The 17,771-nt window shown below is 38.5% G+C and overlaps 1 protein-coding gene across 1 annotated transcript in view; it reads left to right on the top strand.

The window, feature by feature from the left end:
• The window catches only part of AFF2 (AF4/FMR2 family member 2), a 335,698-nt gene that overhangs the window by 64,221 nt on the left and 253,706 nt on the right, over positions 1-17,771 (top strand). Inside the window, exons 2-3 of the mRNA XM_046941145.1 lie at positions 4,918-5,038; positions 11,574-12,464. Of these exons, the coding sequence (XP_046797101.1) occupies positions 4,918-5,038; positions 11,574-12,464 (1,012 nt within the window). The remainder of the gene's footprint in view (positions 1-4,917; positions 5,039-11,573; positions 12,465-17,771) is intronic.

The following is a 17,771-nucleotide window of genomic DNA, read 5'->3' as shown; positions in this document are numbered from 1 at the left end:
ACTTCTTCCTTCTACCCTTTCACTTTTTTGCAGTCTGTCATAAAAAAAAATTCTTTTGCACCATCTTATTACTTTCACCACACATGATTGCACCATCCTTTCCAAGGCCTGCGTTTTTCTACTACTTCTAGTTCCCATTTTGTAGACTGTGCATGTCTAACTTCCTCCTCTTCAAATCAGTTCCACATTTTCAGCTTCCAGCTCAACACCTTGGTGCATGCTTGCCATCTTTTGTCCTGCCTGCAGCTGCCAGTCTGTCCATCATATGCTCCCCAGCAGCACTCAGTGCCACACAGCCTGCCCTGCTGGCACTGCGTGTTCGGCCAGGCCGAGCACCTTCTCTGTCACAGTGCGTTGCCTTACCACTATTCCTGAGGACATCTGTACCTGAGAAAAAACAATGAATGTTTGCTGGTCTAAATGTAAAGGGTTAAGTATCAAATGCTGTTATTTGAAATGCATTTGCAGCTTGTCTTGATGTTAAACCAGACCAAAACAGCAATGCAGTTATGGTTACTATTTTTTCTGCTATACACAGCACACTGGTAATTTTTAGACCAATGGTCTCATGTATTCTGTAGCATTCTTACTGCTCACCATTTCTGCTCTTCTCAGATTTATGTATAGACTTCCCTGTTCTAATTCAATTATTAATATAATAAGTTGTAATGAAACAGTAAAGCTCATGTATTTAAATTGCCTTGTTACCTAATAGCTGTATCTAGGAAACTGGTCTTCTCAGATATAATGGGTATTATGTCCTCCAGCTGTTGTTTTTTTCCTAAATCTCTTTTTAAAATGTGTACGAAACTCTATTTGTGATTTCCTGCTCTCCTGGCATTAGAAGTGTCATGAAGTATTTCTCGTACTAAAGAGACAGAATGAACTCTTGTTCCTCATAGTGACTGTAGTTTTCACTGACACCTTCACCACTAGTCACATATCCATATTTCACAGAGCATTAGTTATTCTTAATATTAAACATAAGCCTCAGAGATTGTGTTGTGACAGCATTAGGAGTTTCCGTGGAATATCCTGCTACACTGTCAGTGTACTGGGGCCTTAAGATCTGATCAGTATTACTCTTTGGATCCTGAAGAACTCGAAGAAGTTGTTATCCTAACCTGTGTATGATCTTATCTTATTTAACTTTCCATATCCACAGTCAGCGCTATGTCAGGCTTTCACCTGGTAAAAATGCACTTGCAGAGGAATAAGCCAAGGAATTGCCCTGACAGGATGAGCAACCACTTCCTTTTGAGCAGACATTCTTTGTACACTTCCAGCTGTGTGAGTGAAGATTTCAAAAAGAACCTTTCATTATTTTTTTTTTTTAAATTTATTACTCTCACAGGACAATATATGAGAAAGATTAGGATTGATTTGGAGACAGCAAATTTACTTAGAACTTTGCTTATGTGCTACTCATGGATTGGTAGTCTGCAGGCATCCTTGGGGACCAGGGCATGAACTGGACCTTCGTGCTTGTGTACTGGGTGCATGGACAGTACATCTTTCAGAATGATGTGCACTGGAAGAGAACTACCTAAGTATGTTGCTTGGGAAAAAATGTGCTTTAGAAAAACAAGCCAAACAAACAAAAATAAACTTTTTTCTATTAACTTTGTAAATACTGATTTACTCTAAAAGACAAAGTTAAACTGATTATGCCATTTTGAGTTACTGCTTTGTTCATTATTTTTGAATTAACTGTTTTTCAGTGTGTCACAAAACTTACTTAAATTGTCTTAAGACCTTTGCTGCTTTTTCTCCATTAAGATGGGGCATAATGCTTCCAATTGGTTTGCTGAATGCTTCACATGCTTGAGACCTGAGCCAACTTTTATCTAAAATGGTGGAACTTCACGTGAAAGATGAGATCTCCCCTTCTGTGGTGAAATCTGTGATCGGTGTTCTATAGCCAGATCCCATTCAATTTGCTTGGATGCAGGATTTCACCCTGAAACTCTGAGCCAAGGTTGCCATTGTGAGAATTTAAAATGCACCCCTAGTTTTCACAAATGATTCTTTCTGAAGTGGCAGTGCCTGAATTGCAACTGTTTCCATAAGAAAAAATTAATCATGCAGGATATAAAATCCTACTTGCCTTAAATCCACTCACTTGAGTGACTATTCTGAAGTTGAGACTTGACAGGAGGAAAGACTCATGTCCCCTCTCTTTACCTTGTAGTGAACAGATAGCTTGTAATTTGCAGCATTGTACTAGCAGCATATGATCACGTATAGAATAGGAAAGTGTCTGTTGGTTACAACAGTTTCCCTTATCTCTCCCTCAGGTAACTAGGAATTTGTGCTATTATCTATTGCAAAAAATACCAATAATGATTATAACATTGTTCTGAAACTTACTGTTGGTGAATGAATGTGAACCAGTGATGTCACTACATCAAGTGGTATTATAAATAAATAAAATCTGTCATTTTCTAGAATGTAGAAGAAAAACATGGATAGAAATCATTCAGCTCAGCTTATGTAGGTGTCTTTGTCTTTTGTTTGTGAGCCATGCTCAAGCAACCCAAACCTGACTGATCCCGAGTTGCTTGTACCAATTATTAATTCATATTTTGATGTAAAGATTACATTTGTCTGTCATTTTTCTTTCCCTTCCTGTACAAAAACAGCATAAGAGATACAGGGAGTCATCAAGAAACAGGCACATGCTTTCCTGTGCTCTCTGCGGGGCTCACAGGTCCAAACACAACCTGCCTGAATCATAAGAACTTTAATTGAGTAGATAAAGAGGTCCTCATAATTATAAACTGCAATAGGTATAACAAGGGGCTAAATAGCTGTGGTTTTAATTACCTGGTGCTTCAAATTAGTAATTGTGGTTTCACTCAGAAATCAGTGACTTTATACACTGTTAAAGCCTCATCACTGTGCAGTTCATTCCTCATTATATCTCTCAGTGTGAAGCTTTCAATATAATATCACGCTGAGCTAAAAAGGCAAAAGTTGTAGATATTTGGTTATCTTCCAAGTGCAGCGTAGCTCTATAGAGATTTAATTCATTCTCACCAGAGATAGGAGAATTAATCGTTGTCTGTTACGTATGTGATATGTCCATTTGAATGGACAATGTGTATGCATTTCTACATAGAGTGTGGGTATGGATGCATATGTGTGTGTGTGTGCGTGTCCAGAATCTATCAGGGAAACATTGCTTAAAGCAGATGACATCAGTGCATATACCAAATCTGTTACTCAAATTGTCATCTTGGATTTGGTACCTAATTAACTGACACAAAGTAGAGCCAAAAGTCTTCTAACAAATCAAGTATGAGTTGAAAGCATAGAAGTGTCCCTTAATGCTTGTCACATGAGGGGTTGTTAGAGCAAGTTGAAGCATGCATCTCTTCCTTTCCTCTTTCCTTCCCTCCTCCTCTTCAGGTTTTTAATTATATCTTTTCCCTCTGAGGAGCAGGAAGTATCTTGCAGAACCAGGAGACCAAAGTAATTTAGTGCTATTTAAGGAAGAGGTGGATATGATCTCTCAGCTCATGGTCGAGGTCTGGCAGGTGCACAAAGTAAGCTGACATGCAGATAAGTGCCTCTAGCTATTGCAACACCAAGCCAATAGATGCTTTTCTGTTTGTTTATTTGTGTGTAAAGTTACCTGCCATTAGAATAAAATATCCTAGAATCTCTTCTGGGACTCTGCTTCAGAAACACATTTTAAAAAACCCTTGACACCCACAGTGAAGCCATACAAAAAATTTGACAAGTACATGGGACAATATTAGATGGTCTAAGTCACACGAGGGTTGCTGGAGCACTGGGGTGGATATAGATAAGTTTTACACAGTTAAAGGGATTTAAGGCATTTTTGTGTCACCTTAGCTTCACGTCATCTTTCTTTGCACAGGTATGTTCTTTGAAGATGTATGTGCACACATTGTGTCAAAATTTATTTTATTCATAGAATCATGGAATCATAGACTGTCTTGGGTTGAAAAGGACCATAATGGTCATCTAGTTTCAACCCCCCTGCCATGAGCAGGGTCACCAACCATTAGACCAGACTGCCCAGAGCCACATCCAGTCTGGCCTTGAATGCCTCCAGGGATGGGGCATCCACAGCCTCCTTGGGCAGCCTGTTCCGGTGTGTCACCTGAGTGAAAACCTTCCTCCTCATATCTAACCTAAACCTCCCCTGTCTCAGTTTAAAACCATTCCCCAATGTCCTATCCCTATCCACTCTTGTAAACAGTCATTCCCCCTACTGTTTATAGGCTCCCTTCAAGTATTGGAAGGGCACAATGAGGTCTCCCTGGAATCTCTTTTCCAAGCTAAACACACCCAGTTTCCTCAACCTTTCTTCAAAGGAGAGGTGCTCCAGCCCTGTGATCATCTTAGTGGTCTTCCTCTGGACTCATTCCAACAGCTCTGTGTCTTTCTTGTACTGGGAGTACCAGGCCTGGACTCAGTGCTCTAGATGGGGCCTCACAAGAGCTGAGTAGAGGGGGACAATCACCTCCCTCTCCTTGCTAGCCACTGCTCTTTTAATGCAGCCTAGGATAAAGTAGGCTTTCCAGGCTGCAAGCACACACTTCTGGCTCATGACCAGCTTCTCATCTACCAGGACCCCTAAGTCCTTCTCCACAGCGTTGCTCTCAATAGTGCTCTTGTGCATTACATTCTATTAATTTGAAAAGGACATACTCTCTTTTTCATTTTGAAAGTGTACTGTCCAGTTCCTGTTATCCAGTTCCACACAGTATTATGACTCCAAATTTACATTTAGGAAAATGATGCAGCGGCTTTTTTTTTCTTTCTGAGTTATCTGCAGGAGTTGCATAGTTTCTGATGTTTTTCTGTCCTTACTGATGGTAATGAACATGTAACTACGTTATGGGGAAAATAATGTACTGTCTATTTTGTCTTTCTCTTCTTCAGTCACTATGAGCAAGACCGGAATGCACTTAAGCGAAAGGAATGGGAGAGAAGAAACCAAGAAGTCCAGCAAGATGAAGACCTCTTTGCTTCAGGTTTTAATCTCTTTGGGGAACCCTACAAGGTAAATTGCACCGTTATGTTTTACAGTTTTAGAATGCCTTTTACCTGAATGCATTTTGCAAATATAAATAAAACTTCACACCAAACTAAGAGAATAAGTTTGACATCTGTGTTGGTACTTACACTCTTGAGTACACTGATGTTCCAAATCAGCATTTGGTGGAAGAGCAAACTGACTGCTCCACCCAGCATTGTATGCTAACATTAGCAGAATCGGAATTTTTCTTCAAGTCCAATTATAGACGTTTTCCTTTAAACATGCACCAAAGCCCAACAATAGATGTATGTGTAGCTGGTATCTACCGGTGGAGTCATACCTGCAGAAATAACACTTAGTCCTTCTAGTTTTAAGAAGAAAATACACCTGAATTGTTAAAACTAATGGATTTCTCTATAAATAGTGAGTCCATAGGCATTCTTTTGCAATCACAACTATCTGAAAAAGTCTTGTGGGAGAGTGTCTGAATCCTTGGGGACCATAACAAGGATGTGAAGGGGACTTTTGACGTGTCTTATTCTCTCGAAGGAGCTATGCTGCCTGAGATTTTCATCACCAAGGGATGTCTCCCTTTATGATTTCTGCTGCTTTTATTTTCAGTAAGACATTCCCTGAAGATTTCATCAGAATGTAAATTTCCATATCTCTTTCTCCTCCTAGTCAGTGGCATCCATTGAAAGGCCACCACTTCATCTTTCCATTTCACATTGTTAACAGCTGTAGGGAGGAGGAGGGCACTTTGAAAATCACCAGAAAAGGAGGAGGAAAGACTGGCATTAATATCAAATGGTGTCTAATAATTATTGCCTGGTAGACTTATTCCTCCAGATAAAGATTAAGCTGTGGGAGAGTTTGTGTTTTGTTGTTTTTATAAAAATTTAGTCAGTGCATTATTTCTTCATTGGACCACATTTTAGCACCTTTATTTAGAAGAAATAGTGTCTTATTCTCAAACAATTTTGTTGATACTTCCTGCAAATCCAGTGCAATCAAATCCCACATTGGATTTTTTTCCTCATCAAATCCAATGACCAAGTGAGTGCTCATTGGAATTTCAATGGATAGAGAAATATGCAAATCAGTGCTTAGTTTTGGGTAGAGAATTGGAAACTCTCACCTCATGTTTATCTATTTTAGGATAGGAGTTATAATATCTAATTTTACATATTTTTATGTAGCAGTGCATGTGTTTGCACTGAGCATATACAGAACATACAATTAAAAAAACCTGAAAAACCACGAAGGAAAAAAATGATCTGATAATTCTCTGGAGAGAATTTTCTTTATATAGATATATTAAAAAAAAAAAAGAGAAAAAAAAAAAAAAGACAAACCCACAGCACACAGAAACTTCATTGCTTTTCACATGTTTACAGTGGAGATATTAGGATCTATGGAACTGAACAAAGCATGCTGTATGGTAAAAGAGTATCGTAATGATAAGTTGAGAAATGTATAAAGTAAGAGGAAATTGCATATATAAATAATTATATGAAATTTGCAAAATAAAGAGAACTAAGGGAGCACTAGGTCTTGCCTCCATTTTACAGTATGGAAGAAGGACAAAGTAATAAGACTGATGTTTCCTTTCTAAGTCCTGCATTTCTAGCAACCTGCCACACTACAGTTTCCTAGGAACAAATCAAGAGCTGGATCTGACTCATAAGTGAATAAGTTATTTGTATTCTTAAGCAACTGCAAAGCTGAATTCAGGGTTTTATTTATGTTTATTCTAGAATAAAATTAAGTGGTTATGGGATGAAGATTCATGTACTTCATGTTTAGTTTAAAGCCCATTTCCATTTTGAAATGAACAGATGTTTCTGTGTGGATCAGATTCAAGGCCTTGTACACACAAGTTTCACCCATGGAATTGAAGGGGTTTGTAAGGGACCTCCAAGTGTCATCAAGTCCAACATCCTGACAAAACAGGTTTCCTAGAGCAGATAGCACAGAAAAGTGTCCAGGCAGGTCTGAATATCGCCAGAGATATTCAGAGTCCCCCATCTCTCTGGGAAGCCTGTTCCAGTGCTCTAAAGGATCCTACACTTGCTTTTTTTGAATCTCATCAGGTTCCTCTCCACCCAACTTTCAGCCTGTCCAGGTCCTGTTGAATGGTAGCACATCCTTCTGGTGTGTCAGCCTCTCCTCACAGCTTTGTAGTTTCATCACTAAACTTGCTCAGGGTGAACTCTGCCCCTTCATCCAGGATGTTGATGAAGATATTGATCAAGACAGACTCAGTACCAACTCCTGGGGAGCACTGCTAATTAAAGGCACCAACCAGACTCTGCATTGTTGATCACAACCTTATGAGCTCTTCCAGTCAGTCAGTTCTCAATGCACTTCACTGTTGGCTCATCTATCCCACACTTTCTAAGCTTCATTACAAGCATATTGTAGGAGATAGCGTCAAAAGCCTTGTGGAAGTCAAAGTACACAACATCTACTGCTCTCCCCTCGCGTACCCAGCTGATAATGATGTTATAGAAGTCTACCATCTTGGTCAAGCATGATCTCCCCTTGGTAAATCCAAGCTTGGAAATGACAATCTCATCTTATTACTCCTTGTGTATAACAAGACATGATCTGAAAATGTGTCTTTACAGTGTATCTGTGTCCATTTACCACCTTTTCACTCTAGCTGTTGGTGCACTGGTCTTTCAGTCCCTCAATCTGTCAAAGAAAACACAGGTGATCTTTATGGTTTTGAACAGCTCACGTGTCTGCATTGATGCTGTGTAATATACATATGTGTAAACATACATGAAAAAAACTATATTTTTTCTTTACAAATCCAGAAATGGTTTGCACAGGCTTATTAGGAGTTAAAAAAAATTACTTTGAAGCTCCACTGTCTCATGTGAAAGCAACACCTTCAACAATGCAATGACATCGAGCAATTATTTTGAGAAGGTTGGACAGTGAGGGCTGTGTGCCCACTGATGTGTTTTAGAGCATGTGGGTTGTGGGTCTTGCATTTAAAAGCTGATCCAACTCACTAATGCTTAATTTGAGAGATAAGCTGAATTTTTACTAGTGAGTCACTAGTATCTACTAATGTTTTGAACCAGATAAGTGTCTCAGAGATGAAAATTTTAGAGAAAACGGTACGAGTGGATAGTGTTTTGTTTTTGTTGCTTTTTGCTTTTTATTTTCTCAAAGGAATAGCTTCAGAAGAGTCCAACTTGAGAAACAGAACCTAATGGCCAGCATTTCCATTGGGTAGTGTTAGGTGAATGTTAAATCATTTATTGTCTTTTTTGGGGGGTAAAACTCTCCACACTATTCAGGGTTAGCAGGTCTCAAAACATCTCAACTTCTGACCTACAGAGATTGGATTAACTGAGACATGAGAAAGCAAAAGAATTACGAAACCTCAAGTTTCATAGAAATTATCACAAGACCCTTGCTAATTGGGCCTATAAGCTTGAGCCCATTAGTTCTTTTCTTTGTAAAACTGTAATGCAATAGCTAGCTAGCAAATTAGTCTTCCAATGGGATTCTATTACAGATTGTTTTTGAAAGCAGGAGAAGCAAATGTATGAAGGTGTACATTTTCTAAATTAGTAAAAGTATAGAATGAGGAGGAAGGCTGCTAGCTACAAGTCACAAGCCATGTAGTCTATGCCTTGGAATACTCAGAAAATGCATTTCCTTGATAGCAGCAAAATTGTGATTCAACATGCTGTTCAGAAAATAAGCTGTTCAGAGTTCTCCTTTGAGAAATCAGCCAATTACACAGAATACGAGGGCAGAAATTGGCCCCAGTGTGGAAGTAACAAAAAACCACCAGAAATTATGACTAGATTTTATGTTTATCTTGCTGGTGTCCAGCCTTGTCAAGAATTCTCTATTTCTCATGAGAGCCCTGATTTTGCTGGTGAAAAAAAACACCAAACCAGAACATTAATGTTACTCTGTATTCCTTAAATGCAGGTAGTATATTGTACTACATGACAGTGAGCTCAGTCAGGTTATGTAATGCATGTGAATGGTGTTAGTTATGTGTGTTCTAGTTTTATTTCACTGTAAGCCAGATTGCTGCTTACATTCACTATGTCCTCTTACTTTGCAGTCTGGTCCAAGAAATACTGAAAGAAGTAACAGTCTTTCTGCTGACTGCTTTAGTTATTGGATATGAGCTTTAGTGCCCATAAAATATGCTAAGATTGTTTAAATTCATTCACACTTTTCAAGAAATAAATATTTATGTTAATGCTCTCAGAAAATGAGTACAAATAATAATGCATTTTGTATTGGGTCTTTTATCCCCAGTATTTGGACATTTTACATAGACTATTCATATTAAGCAAAATTATATTTATAACCAAAACTTTTAAAGGAAAATAACTTGAAATAATCAGTTACCTCCAACTCAGAAATGGTTGCAAAACTCTATTTTCAAATAAAACTATTGATTCCCTCTGTGAGGACTGAGACAAGAGCCATTTAATATGCTGTAATATTGAAGTTACAGTAATGGAATGTTTTCAGTACTCTTTCTTTCCCCCCCCTTTTCCACTCCTTCCCTTTTCTCTTTTACTTTCTGTATAATAAACTAAATGCACCCTGGAAGTCTAGCTTAACCAGAGGTGGAAACTAGGGGGCAAGATTTTCTCCTTACTTGACTGTTTCCTATGTGCTTTCCTATAAGGAGTTAAAGAGTTTGATGGGGAAGGAGGAAACAGAGCAAGTATATAAGTGTTTAGGCGTCGCATCATAATTCCTGCTGGGCCCTTAAGCACAATGGAATTGTTTTAAATTCGGGGGTTGAACAGAGGGAGCTTGGTTTTGGCTGCTGCCCAAATGGCTCATTGTGCAACTCAGTTGAAGGAGACTGCTCATATACAAAGAGCTTATTCTTGGCATAGCAAAAATATAATTTTTGCCACTACAATGACCAACCTATGGACTTAGTGAATAAAAGTGACTTGTGGTTCTTCACAATTGGGGTTATTAACTGTGTCAGTGAGGAACACTGGCAAAATATGTATAGATGAGAACAACATTGAACAGTTAATTTTTAAATCACTGCCTCAGTGCAGTAGTAATACATGCTACAATCCCTGAGAATGAGCAAAAGAAAATTTGTATTTATTGTCTTCCTTTCCAACATTTTTATGGCATGTGCAGTAATATAAGCAGACATTTCAGGAGGAATCCGTGCGTGGAAATTTTTCATCACTCAGATTTCAGCTTAATACTTGAGGAAGATTGGATCAGCAGCATGGTAGGATCCCTGCTTGAGGAATTAAGTGGGACTCTCTAACCAACCACAAACTCTTTATGACCTAACATTAAGGCCGCTTTGAACTGAGATGTTATTTGCTGTATTGAATAGAAAACCAAATGTAAATAAAAGCATAGTTAGCTATACCTTGAAGTTTCGCTTTAAACTATTTACATATACTGCACTGACATAATTTAATTCCAAACTGTAGAAGTTAACCATCTGCTTGAGCTGTGCCTTTGCTCTGCTTTTGTCCTTTGAGTCTTTTTGAGTAATAAGCACAGGGAATAGGATGTTTTAGTTCTCTACCAGTTATTTCAACAGAGCGTAAAGGTCAGTGAGAAGACTGGTACATTGGCTCTCTGTGGACAGAGGAAATTAGCTACATATTAATTATACTATCCAGCATATTTGTCCTGCTTTTTACATGTATAAATGAAATATAAAATAAAATAAAAACAACAAAGAGCATTTTAGGCTTTAGAAAGGGAAGTATAATAGTGATGTGACACAGATGAGTCAGTATTTATTTAACAATTACTGGAATTAAAAGAGAAAACCAAGCACAATTCACAAATACAACCAGCTTATAGTCAATGGGAAGAATCTTTACACTTAAAAATGTGAGTCATCTCTGTTTATATTCTTCTGTAAAAAAAAAATTGTTATGAATGATGTTTTATTTGAAGCTCTTATAATGTTTCAGTTATTAGAAGCTTTTTCTTTTCTTGGACTCAGATATTAGATATCTTGGGTCAAACCGAACCTTCTATAGAAAAGTAATTGGCATTACATAAGAAGAATTTGCCCGTGTGCCTGTTAAAGACTACTTGACTTCTATTTATGGCAGAACTATGGGTCAAGGGGGTGATACTGCAATATCATGTTAAAATAAAAGTGTGTGATTGCAGTTCAAATGCTGAGTAGTCAGTAATTGCACATTTGCATATTTTGCAAGATATGAAATGTACAAGACCAACTTGTGTGACATAAAACCACCCTGTTTTCCTCATAACATCTATAAACTCATGTAATTTAAACATTTCACTGAGAACAAATTTAAGAAAATGGGAAGTGGTATACAAGTGTTACTCATGCAAGCCTGTTTCAAGACATTCTTTGAACACAGTTATTGATAGATTCTTCTTACATAACATAGGTAAAATGTAATTGAAATTAGATTAAATGACAGCATGACACCGTTTAAGAGCTAACATTTGCCATCTAAGACAACTATTCCAAGCAGTAATTTCCTTGTTAAAAATGTATTCTCTTTTACCTTATTTATTTATGTTTATATTCTAGACAAATAAAGGTGATGCTCTTGCAAACCGTGTCCAGAACACATTGGGAAACTATGATGAGATGAAGGATCTGCTAACTAACCATTCCAATCAGAGCCATCTTGTAGGAATCCCAAAGAATTCTGTCCCACAGACACCCATCGAGAAAAATGAACAGAACTTTTTCTCAGAACAAAGAAACAGGGTGATCCCATCTCATCAGATCAGTGGCCACTCATCGACATCAATGCCTCCACCTTCGTCACTGTCATCTAATTCTGCTTTGCTGCACAGTCACCAGAGCAGCAGGAAGTCGAGAACAGACTGGTCACGCAGTGGTCACAACTGTAGTGGGACCCAGCAAAGCCAATCCAGTAGTCAGCAAAGTCGGACAAAGCATAGCTCTTCTCATGACCTGCCACAAGGCAGATATGAAGACCTCTATAATTGTCAGAGTGAGCAGCATAAAGGTGGAGGAACTGAGGAAGCAAATTCTATGGCAGCATCTTCACATTCAAGGCGGCATACTCATTCCAAGTCAGCAGCTGGAGAACATACTTACAAAGAAAACAGTCATTCAAAGTCACCCACGGAGCTTGAGTTTGTAGGTCATGGTCCTGGATCTCCACTTCCTTCCACATCTTTGTTGTCTTCAAACAATGGTCTTTCAAGCCAGAATTTCCCACCAGGACTTCACTGTAAAAGCAGCATGGTCCAGCAAAAGCCTACAGCATATGTTAGGCCGATGGATGGTCAGGACCAGGTACCGAATGACTCACCTGAACTGAAACCTCCCATAGAAATTGAGAGTGGATATGGAAATCAGTCCTTTGGAACACTGTTGGAAGGAAAAGTGAACACACCTAGTTCAAAAAATAAAGTACCAAAGCTTAATATTCCTCCTGTTGGTGAAGTAAGTCATTTAAAATATCTTTCCTCTAGTACTGTTTGAGTGTTTTATGCACTGAATATTTGTCTTTGGAAATATGCAGTTCAATTTCCTGGAATTATGTTCTGAAACATTCCTTCTTCTTCTTTTTTTTTTTTTTTTAAATATGCATGACTAGTCCCAGTTAGCTGAAGTTTTAAAATCACAGATTTGAATGATAACATTACTTGTTTCCAATTAATATTAAAAAATTAGATCTCTATTGAGTCTAATACTTTTATACCAACCAGAATTCTGAATAGAGAACTCTGATGTCTTAGTTCATGCACACTTTTCACTAGTTTGCTTTATTCAGGTAGGAGCTAGTTTGGTATAAGTACCTCCTTTTTAAGATCTTTAATGAAAAATGGCAGCATCCAAATTTCAGTATTACTAAACAGTTCCACCAGTAAGGAGTTTATTTGCAGAGTTTGCTAGATTCCCATTGCTTTTAATTGAATTAATGTGGCTGAAGTTCTCAGTAATGCTTATGAAAATGTGTCACGTTGAAGCTTTTATGCATGTTGAAGAGCTCTTTAATCGGTTCATATTCATGTCCACTCCAAGCACAGATGTAAAATAAGGATACAAATTGAACTATTTAGAGTCTGTATATTTTTTCTCTTATGCTGAGTTTCTCTAAAGCAGTAACTGTTGCAAGGTAGGTTTATGGTGCATGTAGGAACAGAATTGCAATGCGGTTCTTTCATAGTTTTTTGTTTTCTGCATATACTTCCCTGCTTGGTAATATTTTTATAGTAGGAATGAGGAGTGACGCATTCTTAAGACACTTCATTGCAAAAGGTCAGCTTTTCTATTGAAATAGCAGTTTCAAGCCAACAATTTGTTTGACTATTTAAAAACTCGATGTTGTTTATTAACATTCCAGGCAGCAACAAAGACTGATGTGTTTCGCAGTAGAGCTTGGAATAATTTTCTGGGAACTGCATGTGAGAACAGTAAAAGGCCTATTTATATCAAATGGAAGCTGAGGGTTGCTTGCAGATGGTGTTTTATTAGAAAATATATTTGTTAATAAATGTAGCTTTGTACAGGATTACTTTACAGATGTTTCTGTTTATTTTTACCTTAGGTTAAAAATCTGCTGATGTAGATGGCTTCATAGTCTGTTGCGATTTGTCACTAGCATTGTTCGGCAAGTAAATAATTGCATGCAAAGGAAATAATGATGTTGTAAAAGCAAATACATTTATTCACTTTTGCCATTTATTAGCGCTATGAGTCAACAGACGTACTTATGTACTAAGTGCAGCATTAGTATGGAGTATTTTTGGGAATAGAATGCAACTTTTGCAACTTGTATCAGCTATTAAAAGTACATTTTTTTTCTTTAGTATTCTACTGAAGTCCTGGCACTGTTGAAATCAGCTGAGTTGCTATCAGTGCTTTTTGGGCTAGGATTTCATCAGCTGTCTTATTGTGAAGCTATAGGAATCTCTGGTGTTAATTGTTGTTTTTGTAAAGCTTTTTCTCACTGAGATGAAAAATGAAGTTGTGAGTTTATTGCTACAGATGCTTTAATGTGTATATCCTGTGTAGTGAAAAGTACGGGTGTATAATTAATTTCATTTATTATCAAATAATCAGTAAAATATGGGCACTTTAGAAATGAATGCAGATAATAATCTTAAAATAGTCTCTGTTTTCAAAAAGTGAGCTATGATTTGCAAAGCGAATGAAAACCTGAAGCTGTTTTCAGGGGAAGTGTAACCCTCCTTTCAGATACAGAACACATGATGATAGGCAGACTGATGAACAGGCAAATGTCCTCCTGAGTCTGGAGTGTTGGCTTTTTTTTTTTTTTTTGGTCTATGTCAGGACTGTGAACTTTGGCCCTCTGTGCTTTTCCACAGATGTGTATCCTGAAGTTGACTACCCTGTGTTCAGCAGTAGAACTCCTTTCAGTCCAACATTATAGATAACTGGTTTAGTTTAAGCTTAATCAGAATTGACACTGCACACCTGTGAAACCCATAACCTTTTCAGAATGAATACAGTGAGTGACCCTGTTGTAATATTTATGCAATTGATATGGAGGCTTATGATATTTCGGTGGTGCTTATCAATTTATGAACCTTCCCCAGCCATGTCCAGCTGTAGTGATCTGCTTGAAACAATTCTGCTTCTGCTCCATGGGTTTCCATCCTAACAACGTTCCAGATGGTGGTGGTAATCTTCATAGGAGAGTTGCTTTTGGGGGGATATTTCTCCATCATTTTGTATCTCTCCTGTATCTGCATGCATTCTTTGGGATGCCAAGTGTGCACAGAGGCTGCAAACCAAACTTTTTTCGGTGATTTTCTCAAAATTTTGTGTGCTCAAAAAAGAAGTTCTGTGGAGAAATAAAACTCCTAGGTGATGGACCTACAGTAAGGGCACCTATTAATATCTGTAATGAATAGGAATGAAAAAGACTGGTTTTGATATCTTAAGGAGGGGGTTAAGTAACCAAATATTTGAAGAAGCACATTTAAAAAATGAATTCAGAGTGATGTGGAAATACGGTCTCATTTATCACAGCTTAATGGAATAGGATGTTGAGTGCCCTGGAAGCCTTCTGCCATATGTAAGGAAGTGATCAATTTTGTAACGTAATTTGTGTCACTCAAGGTGTTGCTCTAAGAATCTTTTCTCATTCACTGGGCCCAATTCTGCCCTCAGATACCCATCCATCTTTCAGCTCCTCTGGAATGGACGCAGTTGTTAATGCCTCACTGCTGGCATGTCTCCATGATACAGTGGATTGTGGTTTAGTGATTTCTGAGCTTGTAAAGATTCCTGCCAAGTTCTCACAGATTTACCAGACTTATGTACTTATGCACCCAGCCATACACATTATTTCATGTTCCTTTCTTATTATTCTATACATTGTACGCATACAAATGTTACTTCTGAGCTTGCATTGAATCTTTGGTAAATGGTAGCAAACCTGGGTTATCCGCAAAAAGTTTTTGTGTTATGTAGAATTCTACCCACTGTGCGGTGGATGATTGTAACTTACTAGTCAAGGAAAATTGCATAGCTAAATCCTACATGCATTTCTTCGAAAAGGAAGAGGTTAGGGATCACACTAATTTTTGATAATCTCTCTGCTATGCTAGAATCCAGAATCTTGATACGTATACCAATGTTTCGACTATTTCAACCTCTAGGAATCCAGTGCTTACAAACTATTTCAAATCAACTAACTCAGTAGGAGACAGCTGAAAGGAAAGCCTGTACTTTTCAGCTTGGGCTCGAAACACCAATTACTTGGAGTATGGAGTAAAGAGTTTTAAGGCCTGTGGGAACAGCAGAAGATGTGTTCCTGAAAAATCTTGTGCATGGTTCTCCAGAACAATGCATAGATTTCCAATAAATGTTTAGGGGCAGGAAATCAAGGGCAACTGAGAGAATGTTTGATTCTCTAGGAAGAGTTTTTAAATCTCACTGAGCAATTGGTTTCGCATTCCTACAAAGTAACAAATGCAGGTATACCAAGTGTTCCCAAAAATACAAAGCTAGGAACAAATGCAAAAGGCCTACATCTGTATCACCACCCACTTACATAGTAAAAAGTGAAGAATCTTTGTTTTTACTTTACTTCTAAGAAAATGTTTTGATTGGCTCAATATACTGCAAAGTGATAAGCTTCAGTTACGTGTTTCTAATCACTGTGTTACCGCTGTGTATTGATTAGCCTAGTACTTTCTGATCTGGCTGTGAAAAAGTCTTCTCTCTTTCTGCATTAAAGAGGAGAAAAAACTGACAGGTAGATAACCATATTGGTTGAGCCTAATTACTAAATGCAAGGGACTCATATATTCCTTATAAAACTCTTGAGCCAGTTTGATATCCATTTTTCTTTTTTTCTTTTTTTAATTAAATGGAAAGTGGATGTCTTTAATTAAGTATCCCCACACCCTTCTGACATACATGCTTCTCTGGTTGCCAGCTACAGTGCATTACCATGGTTGTGAGCAAATTGCTTCTTTCAAATACGAGCTTTATCCATTCACCAGTCTTTTAGCTCTGAGTAGTGGACTGAATCAAACATTAAGCTGAAATCCCTTTACTTGGTTCATATTTCAAAAGTCTGAGGCCAAAAACAAACCCAAAGAACAGTATTTCTTGCAGTATTACAGGTTAAAGACATGTTTTTCATTTGTAAATACTGTGAGAAGTAATGTTCTTGTGATACTTCTAAATGAAGACCATATGACACCACTCAACTGAAGACCTCTTATTGTGGCCTCTTGAAGGCTACTGTCTGATTGTTTGGACAATTGCTGGGAAATCTATTTCGCAGGAATAGTGGGAGGACAGCTTGCTGGGAACTTTGCACTTTATCTCAGAACCTGCAGAACGGGGCTCTTAAAATTAGGTATGGTTAAAAGAATTGACTGTGTACATTTGGTTCAGGGAAGGAAAGGTTATAATTTTTTTATTTTTTTTTAACGTTCTTGATATTCATAGAATCATAGAATCACCAAGGTTGGAAAGGACCCACAGGATCACCCAGTCCAACCATCCACCCATCACCAATACTTCTCACTAAACCATGTCCCTCAACACAATGTCCAAACATTCCTTGAACACCTCCAGGGTCGGTGACTCCACCACCTCCCTAGGCAGCCCATTCCAGTGCTTGACCACTCTTTCAGAGAAGTAGTATTTCCTAACATCCAGCCTGAATCTCCACTGGCAGAGCTTGAAGCCATTCCCTCTAGTCCTATCACTAGTCACATGTGAGAAGAGGCCAACACCCAGCTCACTACAATCTCCCTTCAGGTAGTTATGGAGTACAATAAGGTCTCACTGGAGCCTCCTCTTCTCCAGACTGAACAATCCCAGCTCCTTCAGTTGCTCCTCATAGGCCTGTGCTCCATATCCCTCAGCAGCTTTGTTGTCCTTCTTTGAACACGCTGCAGGGCCTCCATGACTTTCTTTCAGTGAGGGGCCCCAAAACTGGACACAGTACTCGAGGGGCGGCCTCACCAGTGCTGAGTGCAGGGGGACAATTACTTTCCTGTTCCTACTGACAACACTGTTTCTGATGCAAGCCAGGATGCCCTTGGCCTTCTTGGCCACCTGGGCACAGTGCTGGCTCATGTTCAGCTGAGCATGAATCAATACCCCCAGGTCCATTTCCTCTACACAGTCTTCCAGCCACTCTGCCCCAGGCCTGTAGCGTTGCCTGGGGTTGTTGTGGCCAAAGTGCAGGACCTGGCATATGGTCTTATTGAACCTCATCCCACTGACTTCAGCCCAGCTATCCAGCCTGTCCAGATC

This window comes from Gallus gallus, chromosome 4, assembly GCF_016699485.2.
Source record: "Gallus gallus isolate bGalGal1 chromosome 4, bGalGal1.mat.broiler.GRCg7b, whole genome shotgun sequence".
Classification (NCBI taxonomy): domain Eukaryota; kingdom Metazoa; phylum Chordata; class Aves; order Galliformes; family Phasianidae; genus Gallus; species Gallus gallus.
Note: the sequence above shows the minus strand (reverse complement) of the source record. Positions and strands in the feature narration are given on the sequence as shown.